The 12,187-nt window shown below is 42.7% G+C and overlaps 1 protein-coding gene across 1 annotated transcript in view; it reads right to left on the reverse strand.

Moving 5' to 3' along the window:
- The window catches only part of LOC120019145 (palmitoyltransferase ZDHHC14-like), a 41,095-nt gene extending 34,988 nt beyond the window's left edge, over positions 1-6,107 (reverse strand). Inside the window, exon 1 of the mRNA XM_038962425.1 lies at positions 5,863-6,107. Within this exon, the coding sequence (XP_038818353.1) occupies positions 5,863-6,107 (245 nt within the window). The remainder of the gene's footprint in view (positions 1-5,862) is intronic.
- Between the last annotated feature and the right edge of the window lie 6,080 nt (positions 6,108-12,187).

Genomic DNA, 12,187 nt, shown 5'->3' on the forward strand with positions numbered 1-12,187 from the left:
CCTAATGGTACATCACAGTTGAAGTTGGGTTAGTTGCAAGAAAGACAAGTCTGTCTACGGTCTCTGGCTTTAAAGCTGCCCTATGGCAGGTCACTATGTTGCCACCTGTGCTAAAAACACGCTCTGAGGGGGAGCTGGTCGCAGGAATGCACAGGTAGCGCTTTGCCAGGTGGCTGACTTTGGGAAAGTGTTTTTGGTGGATCTTCCACCAGTCCAGTCGATTGGTTTCACTGTCAGCATCAGGAGACTGAAGGTAGCAGCTGAGTTCCTTTTCTACCAGCTGGATTTCAGTAAGACCTGTGGTGATGGAGCATGGACTTTTGAAAAAACCGCCCAATCACTTTCTCTTTTTAGCTGGCAGTTGTGGTGAAGCAGCAGCAACGTCTCCCTGTGCTGGGCTTGGGTTTTCATTTCCCTCATTGACCATCCCTGAGACAGCTCTTGCTTTTATGTGGCCCACCTTCTCCTCTTTGATGTAATGTGTTTTAAACCGATGGTCAACCAACGAGGCCAGGAGGTCATCTGTGGCTAGGTCATCATATGTCTCATTCAGATAGTTCATGACTATCGTTTTGATGGTTTGGGTGAGCTCCGTTTCACCATCATCAGGTTTCATGATCTCTGTATTGAACAGGTGTAGTACTGGCTTCAGGCAAGACACACTGACATAAGACTCACCAGAGCATCTGTGAATTCTAGGAGTGGGGTCAATGCCTGGTTGATGGACTCAAGAACATCTATATCTGTATAGGCGGGAGCTAAGTGCCGGGTCTTCTGGTCACTGGACAAGACCTGTGAAATGGCTTTCTCCTGCTCCAGTACTCTTTGCACCATCTTTTGACGTGATCCCCACCTGGTAGGCGACTCTGTCACCAACTTGTGCTGGGGTTGGTTGTGTTCTTTTTGATCAACTGTCAGGTCTCCTTTTTCCACCAATAGGAAAAGGCACCTACCACTTTCTTACACACTCAAATTGCTCGATCCACCCGTTTGTCTCTACCCACTCTCTCTAAGAGAAATCAAGAGATTTTAATAAAATTTGAAAATCACAATAATCCCTTTAGTTATGTACAAATGTAATATTTAACTTAATCAGTTGATAAAAAAAAAATGCACATTTAGTTTCATCTAGCCAATCACTTCAATATACACAATTGACAAGGTTACTTACCAATGGCCAAGTGCAGACGGTGTCCAAAACATTGCAGTCGCGTCCATTTGTTGATTTGAGCGGCCTGTACCACGTTCGCACCACTATCCGTTGTAATGCAGACCTGTCTGTCTTGACTGAGTCCCCAGGAGGCGAGAGCGTCAATGAGCCACTCTGCTATAACTTCACCCGTGTGGTCGTCGGGAAAGTATGATGTTTGAAGGCATTTTAGTTTTAGTTGGCGTATACCTCTCCACATGCATATTGTCACTTCTCCTCACGTCCCTGCTGCGTCACAGTGGTGAAATGGACTGCTGTACTGAATTATTCTATATCAACATTATCGAACATGTATCTAAACGTTTTTATATCGTTATTGAGGGACGCAATTACCTCTGTAATTATTGATATTGATTTATCGCCCAGCCCTACCTGGGCGCAACACATCTCTCATCACTGGACACCCAAGTATCCCCGCACTATTCAATCTATCTCTGGAAAGTACTGGTGGCCCACCTTGGCGCAGGACATCGCTCGCTATGTCAACTCCTGCTCCACATGTGCCCAAACTAAATCTCTCCGGCACGTTCCAGCAGGGAAACTCCTGCCCCTTCCCATGCCTCAGCGGCCTTGGTCTCATCTGTCCATTGATTTTGTCACTGATCTCCCCTGTTCTGATGGTTTCACTACTATTATGGTTGTTGAGTACAGATTCTCGAGATCCTGCCATTTTATCCCTCTTATTGGTCTCCCTAACGCTCTCCAGGTTGCTGAGGCACTGTTCCAGTAGGTCTTCCGGCACTATGGTTATCCAGAGGACATCGTCTTCGACTGTATCCCCCAATTCACATCACGGGTATGGAAAGCCTTCATGGAGAAGCTGGGGGTCACGATCAACCTCACATCCGGGTACCGGCCTCAGTCCAACGGGCAGGTAGAGAGGATGAACCAGGAGCTGGGGAGGTTCCTTAGGAGTCACTGGCAGGGGGAGTGGGCCCGGTTCCTTCCCTGGGCAGAGTACGGCCAAAATTCACAGCTTCAATCCTCCACCGGGCTGACCCCCTTCCAGTGTGTCCTGGGATATCAGCCAGCCCTGGCTCCATGGACCCCGAGCCAGACCGAAGCTCCTGCGGTGGACGAGTGGTTCAGGTGCGCAGAGGAGGTTTGGTCCTCCGCGACACCCTTCCACCGCCCCTAGATATTGATGGGAGCCCCGCCTATGCCGTCAGGTCCCTCCTGGACTCCTGACGTCGTGGGGGTCAGATCCAGTACCTGGACTGGAAGGGGTATGGTCCAGAGGAGCGCTGTTGGGTCCCGGTGGAAGACATCCTGGATCCCAACATCGTCCGGGATTTCCACCTCCGCCGTCCGGACCAGCCCACTCCTTGCCATCGGGGCGTCCCCCTGGCCGGCGTTCTCCTGCGGCTGGGGCCGTGCGTCAGGAGGCGGGGTACTGTCATGTCTACTCACGCTCTCCTGCTCCGGCGCTCAACGTTGCCGGTCTACTAACCACCGGTCCTGGCAACCCACATTACGCACACCTGGCAACCATCATTGTGCACACCTGCTCCCCATTGTTACGCACACCTGGACTTCATCATCAACCTGATTATTCTCCCTGTATTTAGCCCTCATTAGCCTCAGTCTTCAGACAGTAGTGGTTTTGTTTACGTTCAGTACGCTACTACAATTTTGATTATCTTCATGTTTCTTATTATTAAAATCACCTTCTGCACCTGCTTCCTGTTAATGTGTTACATTAACATTTATAATTATGACATTAAATATTTATTTAGAAACTTTAAATTGGGAATCATTTTTGGTGTATCATGAATTAGGGACATGAGAGACTTTGCTCCCAGTGATTTTAGCTCTCTGGGTCATACAAGTAGGCTACAGTAAAGTGAAAAAGATCATAGGCCTATTTATGTTTTTTGAGCATGTATTTTTTCACATAAAATCCATAAAAAATAAACAAGTTCCTATTTTAAAAGTAAATTGTTGTGGGGAAAACAAAGTTGGTTTAACAATTTGACACGTACCAGCACACGGATGTGATCAATCTACAGTGATCCCTGAAACGTACGCTCAAACCGGAGTGATTAGAATGCTTATTTAGAATGTCCAGTTTCGATTGACGCAACAGTTTTGAGCTGGCCACACAGTTTTTTAACAGAAACATTCTGCACAAACACAGTCCTTACAAGGTTATGTCCTGAATGTGACCGGTTTATTTTTGAATACAATGTTTAGACAGTCGCAGAAGTAGCGACTGCATAACACAATCATCCAAACCGGAAAATATAGGCAACATTAGTCCTAGCGCTGAGGAAAGATTGACGTAACACAAGCTGTCATATTTAGATAACTCTCGGCTGACATAAACCATAATATGAATGACCTAATAGCAATTACTATTTACAATTCATCACATCACGGGTGAGCTCACTATTGATCGAAATAATTGAGTAAAACACACACAAAAAATCTGACCATAGCACCGCCTGGAGTTTGATAAACAATATTGGCACATGGAATGGGTGCTATGGTCCGATGACATGAAAATAGAGCTCTTTGGCGTTGAGAAACTGTAAAATATGGTTGCGGATCTTTGATGTTATGGGGCTATTTTACTTACACTGGTCAACGGCATGAACTTTACCAAGTACCAGGATGCTGAAACTTGGTCTCAAGTAGATCTTCCAGCAAGACAATAACCCCAAGCACACATAAAAATCTACAAACATATGGTAAATTAACCACAAAAAAATATACATTTTGAAATGGCCATCTCAGTCTCCTGACTTGAACCCCATTAAAAACCAGTGGTTTGAATTGAACAGGGCAGTCCATAAGCACATACAAAGGATATCAAGGATCTAGAAAGATTCTGTTTGGAGGAAAGGTCTAAGATCCCTCCCAATGTGTTCTCCAGTCTCAAATATTTTTATAAAACGCTCAGTGTAGAGTATATTGTATTTTTCAGAACATCAAACTTTGAATTTTAAGAAAATAAAGGTGTACCTTTGATAAGAGAGGTCAAGGAACCCACCACACTTGTCTGTAGATCTGTAGCTCATATGGACAGGAAATATTCATGTATTTTGAGTTAAATGAAAAATGGCAATTCTAATGAGTGTACTATGAAGGAGGGATGTCATTGACCTAACATCAAGTGGATTTAGATGTACTGCATGCGGTGCATTCGGAAAGTATTCAGACCCCACACCTTTTCCACATTTTGTTACGTTACAGCCTTATTCTAAAATGAAATTGTTTCCCCCCTCATCAATCTACACAAAATACTCCATAATGACAAAGCAAAAACTGTTTTTTAGACATTTTTGCTAATAAAAAAACCAACTGAAATATCACATTAACATAAGTATTCAGACGCTTTACTCAGTACTTTATTGAAGCACCTTTAGCAACGATTACAGCCTCGAGTTTTCTTGGGTATGACGCTACAAGGTTGGCGCCGGATAAGATGGCTGCCGTTTTACAGTTTCCTAACCAACTGTTTTTTCGCGTTAGAATGCCAAGAGTGTGCAAAGCTGTCATCAAGGCGGCTACTTTGAAGAATCTAAAATCTTAAATATATTTTGATTTGTTTAACACTTTTTTGGTTACTACATGATTCTATGTGTTATTTCATAGTTTTGTTGTTTTCACTATTATTCTACAATGTAGAAAATAGTAAAAATAGAGAAAATTAGTAGGTGTGTCCAAACTTTTCACTGGTACTGTATGTAAATAAGGTATCTGTTTTTATTTTTAATACATTTGAAAAAAATCTAAAAAACAGTTTTGCTTTGTCATTATGGGGTATAGTTTGTAGATTGCTGCACATTTTTATTTTATTTGATCCATTTTAGAATAAGGCTGTAACGTAAGAAAATGTGGAAAAGGTCAAGGGGTCTGAATACTTTCCGAAGGCACTGTATGTCATTTGGACTGGAAGCTATTGTAAATTAGATCTGTACGTTAATTAATAACCACAGATGTACTAGGCGAACATTTTTGGAAAATCAATTGTGAGGTGTACATTTGATAAGAGATCAAGGAACCCAACACACTTGTCTGTATATCTGTAACTCATATGGACAGTGAGCTATTGAAAATATCAGGAAAAGTTCAGGTAAAAATCAGGGTGGTTAACTGGAATTCTAATGAATGTAGCATGGATGGGGGGGGGGGTCAGTGACCTCACATTATGTGGCTTTACATCTGAATTTCACCTGGTATCTTTGTAGATAGATAGATAGAATATAGCAACCTTAGTAGTTAGAGGTAACTAATAAACATTTTGGGCCCTTTAGCGACTCGAGGCACTATGCAATGTGTAATGTTGATATAGGGCTAACCCTCTTGAATGGAAATTGAACCAATATTGCACTTTTACGACGGTCCCTAAAGCACCTGAGCGCCAGAAATGGCATATTTCGGCTCTGTTAATGGAAGAGTTCGACCATCGGTAAAAACAAATGGTGTACCTTGCTCTCTACCATAATCTGATTCTAGTTATATAATTATAATCATAATAGGACCTTGCGTCGGAGAGCTATTGACGAATGAACTCCGAATATCGAAATTAAAAACAAATTGACTGCGGTTACATAGCACACCCCTTGCTCACAAATGTGCTCAGTGCATCACCAGTGAATTACGTTAAGGTCTTGCATGAGCAACTGTAGTGTGTAATTTAAACTTACTCGAACGCGAAGAAAAGCCCGCTGGTGACCATGATGAGGACTAGGGTTAGGTAGAAGACCCCGGTCTGCCTCGCCATCATGACCCTTCCATTACAGTAGAATCTATTTCGACCGGGAAAGACCTGCCACTTCCTTCGGGGATTCTTCTTCTTTTTGTGCCCTAAGGTCTCCATAGGTAACGAGTTGCGCGTGCAGATCTGATTATACTGGCATTCCCGCACGGGCTCATCAAGTCCGACATACATCTGTAAATAGTGCACCTTTTACAACAATACAAAGAATCAATGGGGTAGCTGATAAATGGGGGGTAAAGATGTGCTCCGTGCTTGTTCCAGAGATACTCCTTTGCCACAGGGGTGATGCAATGCTGTCAGAGCAAGAAAAGTTCCGTTACTGAACAATACATTTCCAGTACTCAGGTTAGTGGGATAAGAATAAACATCATGATGATCGTTTATTCAAATAATAAAACATAGCCTACTTTTTAAATTACGTTTCCTTTTCGGCCTTCCATCCTCCTGAATTTGATCAGATATGCCACTTTGTCTGAGAAAAGAAACATCATTGCCTCAATTGTTTGAATAATACTTCCATTGTGTAAAAAAAAAAAACTAACTAACTGTCTGTAGCCACCCTAGGCGACCGATGTTACTGTCAAGTGGCCAGACTTATGTAAACACAATGCAAATCACAAATCTGGAGAGGGAGCGAGAAGAAACCCAGTCATAAAACGTCCTTCGAGTGTCCTTAAAAAGAGAAGAATGCTTTTCACATGCTTTTAGCCACTCAAAGTGTAGAAAAATGCAATTCTCCAACGAGGATATCCGACAAATGAAAGACGAGGATTTTACTGCAGAATAGCACCGATTAGATTTACTAGAAGTGGTGGCACGGCTTTTCTTGCAAGCCGCCAGCGCAATAACGTCGTGCCCTTGCTCTCGAGAACCCAAGGCATTAAACAAGGCATTATGCAAATCACAAAGGTTCTCAGCTATAAACACCCTTTACTGATGGGACCATGTAAACTACAATCCCGAAGCTCTGTTTCAACATTTAGAAACATCAATAATCCAACCTGGACTCAGCTGGTAGAGGTAACATAGTAAACGTTAATTGTTGTCGCTGGTAGAGGTAACATAGTTGTTAAGATAATGGGCATAATGCCAACCCAGAGATGGCGCTAGTGGGGCACCTATCTAGGATATATAAACAGGTGCATTATGAGTATCTGATTAGGATGTGTGACCTGTAATTTATAATACCTGAGTAAAGGATTATGCTAGCATTTTACCACACTCTCCGACATGAGTTATTACCATATACATAATAACATGGTGTCAGAAGTGGTATGAATATGGAAAATAGGATAAGGTATGTGGACAATGTAATCTCTGTCGAATAAACGCAAGTGGGACAGCTGAGCGAGGACAAAGAGCCTGCAATGTCTCTCAGTCAAATTGTTTTTCCGTGATCAGTGGGAGAATTATGAAATCACTACGACTTAGATTTTTTTTTTAAAGACCTGATTAAAAAAAGACCTGCATGTGCGAGTGGCAACACTGCTTAGTATTATTGGAAGAGAGTGCCATATGCTTCAAAGAATATCCTTGACGTTTTACAAAGACATTTTGAACCCACTCGTAATGTGATTTATGAAAGATTTATTTTTAACACGTGAACAAACTCAAGCAGAGACGCCTGGTAAATATGTTGTGAGGCTGCGTCAATTGTCTGATTCATGTTATTTAGAATCAATGACAGACAAAATGATCAGAGACAGACTTGTGATTGGGTGTAAAGATAACAGAGTACGAGCAAGTATGCTGCGCGAACCACAACGTACGCCGTCTAAAGACATAGATAAATGCAAAGCAAGCGAACAGACGCAGATCCAATTAAAAAAGATGAACACGGTCCCTGAACAGGCAGAATCTGTCAATTATGCCACTCAGAACAAATACAGAGACCATGTTGATAAAAAAATGGAAACATTCATCGGACAGTGATGCAAGATGGAAAAATACTAAAGATGGGTGCATGTACTGTGGATCAACACACGCAAGAGCCAAATGCCCAGCACATGGGGTTGTATGCAAATTCTGTGGAAAAAATAACAAGTTTCCTAAAGTGTGCAGATAAAGACAAAGTTAAGCTCAGGTTCACAAGTATTACATACATGGGACATATTTTGACAGCTTAATGCCTGAAGCCAGACCCCAGAGAAGGTGGAGGCAGTACAGCAAATGCCGCCACCTACAGACGCAAAAGCATTGCAGCGACTGCTTGGTTTTGTAAATTACTTAGCCAAATTCTTACCTCCTATGTCTGACGTATGTGAGCCATTGGGTTGGCTGACCAATAAAGAATGTGCTGCGGGCATGGCTTCCTCAATGTGATGATGCATTGGAGCAAATCAAGAAATTGGTAAGCAACCAATCAATACTGAGGTACTATGCCCTCTCTGAAGAAGTGACCCTACAATGAAATGCCCATTGCATTTGCTTCAAGGACATTGAGACCCACGGAGCAAGGATATTCCCAAATTGAAAAGGAGTGCCTAGCCATAGTGTTCGCCTGTGACCGTTTTGATCAATAACTTCATGGTGGGGACTTTATCACGGTGCAAACTGATCACAAGCCGCTTGAGGTTATCTTCAAAAAACCTCTTCTGTCTGTCCCGAAGCGACTTCAAAGGTTGATGCTAAAGCTTCAGCATTATCAAGACATCACAAGGCTGCTTCCGACTGACCCTAATTGCACCGAATACCTCTGTTTATCCTACAGCTATTGTATGCAGTAATCATGAACCTATGAACCAGAGTTACACTGTTGGCACTGAGGTGGTGTGCCCTAGTAGGAAGACCACTTAGTGCAGGGTGAGCTGCACAATCAGCTCCAATATAAATAATATGAGCAAGTCTACTTCTGATGAGCTTCCCAGTAAAGCATTAAAAACAATCAAGCAACCCAGAAAAATGCTTAAAATAGTTCATATTAACATATGCAGCCTGAGAAACAAGGTCCATGAAGTCAATAACTTGCTTGTAACAGATGACATTCATATTCTGACTATATATGAAACTCACTTAAATAATACCTTTGATACAGTGGTAGCAATACATGATTATAACGACTGCTGCCAATGTTTTTTTTTAATTTTAAATTTAATTTTAGCTTTATTTAACTTGGCAAGTCAGTTAAGAACAAATTCTTATTTACAATGACGGTCTAGGAACAGTGGGTTAAATGCCTTGTTCAGGGCCGACAAGGTAAACATCTGTTGTTCTGCCCCTGAACAAGGCAGTTAACCCACCGTTGTTCCTAGGCCGTCATTGAAAATAAGATTTTGTTCTTAACTGACTTGCCTAGTTAAATAAAGGTAAAATAAAAAAATTATAAAAATATAGTCCTGCTATTGTTATTTACTGCTGCTCTTTAATGATTTTTTTTTATCACTTACCTTTTTAATTTTTTTCTTAAACTGCATTGTTGGTTAAGGGCTTGTAAGTAAGCATTTCACTGTTGTATTCGGCGCATGTGACAAATAACATTTTATTTTATTTTACATTTTTATTTGAAACCCAGGTCCAGCGACTGTCAAGCCAACACCTTAACCGTTACACCAAGATGAGGTCTTGTGTTAAGGTCGGAAGAATATGTTTCGTATGTTTTCATTTGTGGATGTACATCAACCATTTCATATGATATTTTCCGAATTACAATTCGTATATGTTACGAATTACAATTTGTTGTGGCTTACGTTAGCTAGGTGGCTAATGTTAACTAGGCAAGGGGTTAAGGTTAGGGAAAGGGTTAGCTAACATGCTAAGTAGTTGCAAAGTTGGTAAAAAGTAGCAAGTAGTTGCAACGTTGCTAATTAGCTAAAATGCTAAAGTTGTCCTTGATGAGACTTAAACCATCGGGTTGATAGACGTTTGCGTTATATTCCTACTCATCCACCCCGACCAACCACCCTCCTTTCATTTTTGCCTTAAGTAACCTGTCTTATGTTACCATACCAAACATAACATACTAATTTGAGAATCCTGGAGTTACGGATTTACATTCCCCGGATTTACGTTTACTATGTTACGTGTAATCTATGAGACCTGGCAGAAAATCACTTGGAATAGGGTTTACAAAACATGGAACTTATCAGAAACAATCTTTCATACTAAAAAGATACACTTACTCTAGTAGGTTTGCACAGATCCATAAGGCTATGTGTGTGTAACAGTATAACTTTAAACCGTCCCTTCGCCCCGACCTCGGGCGCGAACCAGGGACCCTCTGCACACATCAACAACTGACACCCACGAAGCGTCGTTACCCATCGCTCCACAAAAGCCACGGCCCTTGCAGAGCAAGGGGCAACACTACATCTAGGTTTCAGAGCAAGTGACGTAACTGATTGAAACGCTACTAGCGCGTACCCGCTAACTAGCTAGCCATTTCACATCCGTTACACTCACCCCCCTTTCAACCTCCTCCTTTTCCGCAGCAACCAGTGATCCGGGTCAACAGCATCAATGTAACAGTATAACTTTAAACCGTCCCCTCGCCCCGACACGGGCGCGAACCAGGGACCCTCTGCACACATCAACAACGGTCGCCCACGAAGCATCGTTACCCATCGCTCCACAAAGGCCACGGCCCTTGCAGAGCAAGGGGCAACACTACATCTAGGTTTCAGAGCAAGTGACGTAACTGATTGAAATGCTACTAGCGCGTACCCGCTAACTAGCTAGCCATTTCACATCCGTTACATGTGCCTCCAGCCTACGAACTACACTTTCGCTACACTTCCTTGCGTTATGCTTATTAGCTCTGTCTTGCAAAAAAATAAAATAATAATAATAATAAAAAATAAAAATAAAAAGATATATAACTCAGCAAAAAAAGAAACATCCCATTTTCAGGACCATGTCTTTCAAAGATAATTCGTAAAAATCAAAATATCTTCATTGTAAAGAGTTTAAACACTCTTTCCCATGCTTGTTCAATGAACCATAAACAATTAATGAACATGCACCTGTGGAACGGTCATTAAGACACTAACAGCTTACAGACGGTAGGCAATTATGGTCACAGTTGTGAAAACTTAGGACACTAAAGAGGCCTTTCTACTGACTCTGAAAAAAGAGAGAGATGCCCAGGGTCCCTGCTCATATGCGTGAATGTGCCTTAAACATGCTGCAAGGAGCCTTGAGGACTGCAGATGTGGCCAGGGCAATAAATTGCAATGTCCGTACTATGAGACGCCTAAGACAGTGCTACAGGGAGACAGGACGGACAGCTGATCGTCCTCGCAGTGGCAGACCACATGTAACAACACCTGCACAGGATCAGTACATCCAAACATCACACCTGCGGGACAGGTACAGGATGGCAACAACAACATCAGTGCTCAGACTGTCCGCAATATGCTGAGAGATGCTGGACTGAGGGCTTGTAGGCCTGTTGTACGGCAGGTCCTCACCAGACATCACCGGCAACAAAGTCGCCTATGGGCACAAACACACCGTCGCAGGACCAGATAGGACTGGCAAAAAGTGCTCTTTAATGACTGGTTTTGTCTCACCAGGGGTGATGGTCGGATTTGCGTTTATCGTCGAAGGAATGAGCGTTACACCGAGGGTCAGTCATGGTCTGGGGCGGTGTGTCACAGCGGCATCGGACTGAGCTTGTTGTCATTGCAGGCAATCTCAACGCTGTGCGTTACAGGGAAGACATCCTCCTCCCTCATGTGGTACCCTTCCTGCAGGCTCATCCTGACATGACCCTCCAGCATGACAATGCCACCAGCCATACTGCTCGTTCTGTGCGTGATTTCCTGCAAGACAGGAATGTCAGTGTTCTGCCATGGCCAGTGAAGAGCCCGGATCTCAATCCCATTGAGCACGTCTGGGACCTGTTTGATCGGAGGGTGAGGGCTAAGGCCATTCCCCCCAGAAATGTCCGGGAACTTGCAGGTGCCTTGGTGGAAGAGTGGGGTAACATCTCACAGCAAGAACTGGATAATCTGGTGCAGTCCATGAGGAGGAGATGCACTGCAGTACTTAATGCAGCTGGTGGCCACACCAGATACTGACTGTTACTTTTGATTTTGACCCCCCTTTGTTCAGGGACACATTATTCAATTTCTGTTGGTCACATGTCTGTGGAACTTGTTCAGTTTATGTCTCAGTTGTAGAATCTTGTTATGTTTATACAAATATTTACACATGTTAATTAAGTTTGCTGAAAATAAACGCAGTTGACAGTGAGAGGACGTTTCTTTTTTTGCTGAGTTTATATATATATTTATATTTGGGAGGGGGGGTGG

The sequence above is a fragment of the Salvelinus namaycush genome, chromosome 24 (genome assembly GCF_016432855.1).
Source record: "Salvelinus namaycush isolate Seneca chromosome 24, SaNama_1.0, whole genome shotgun sequence".
Taxonomy (NCBI): Eukaryota; Metazoa; Chordata; class Actinopteri; order Salmoniformes; family Salmonidae; genus Salvelinus; species Salvelinus namaycush.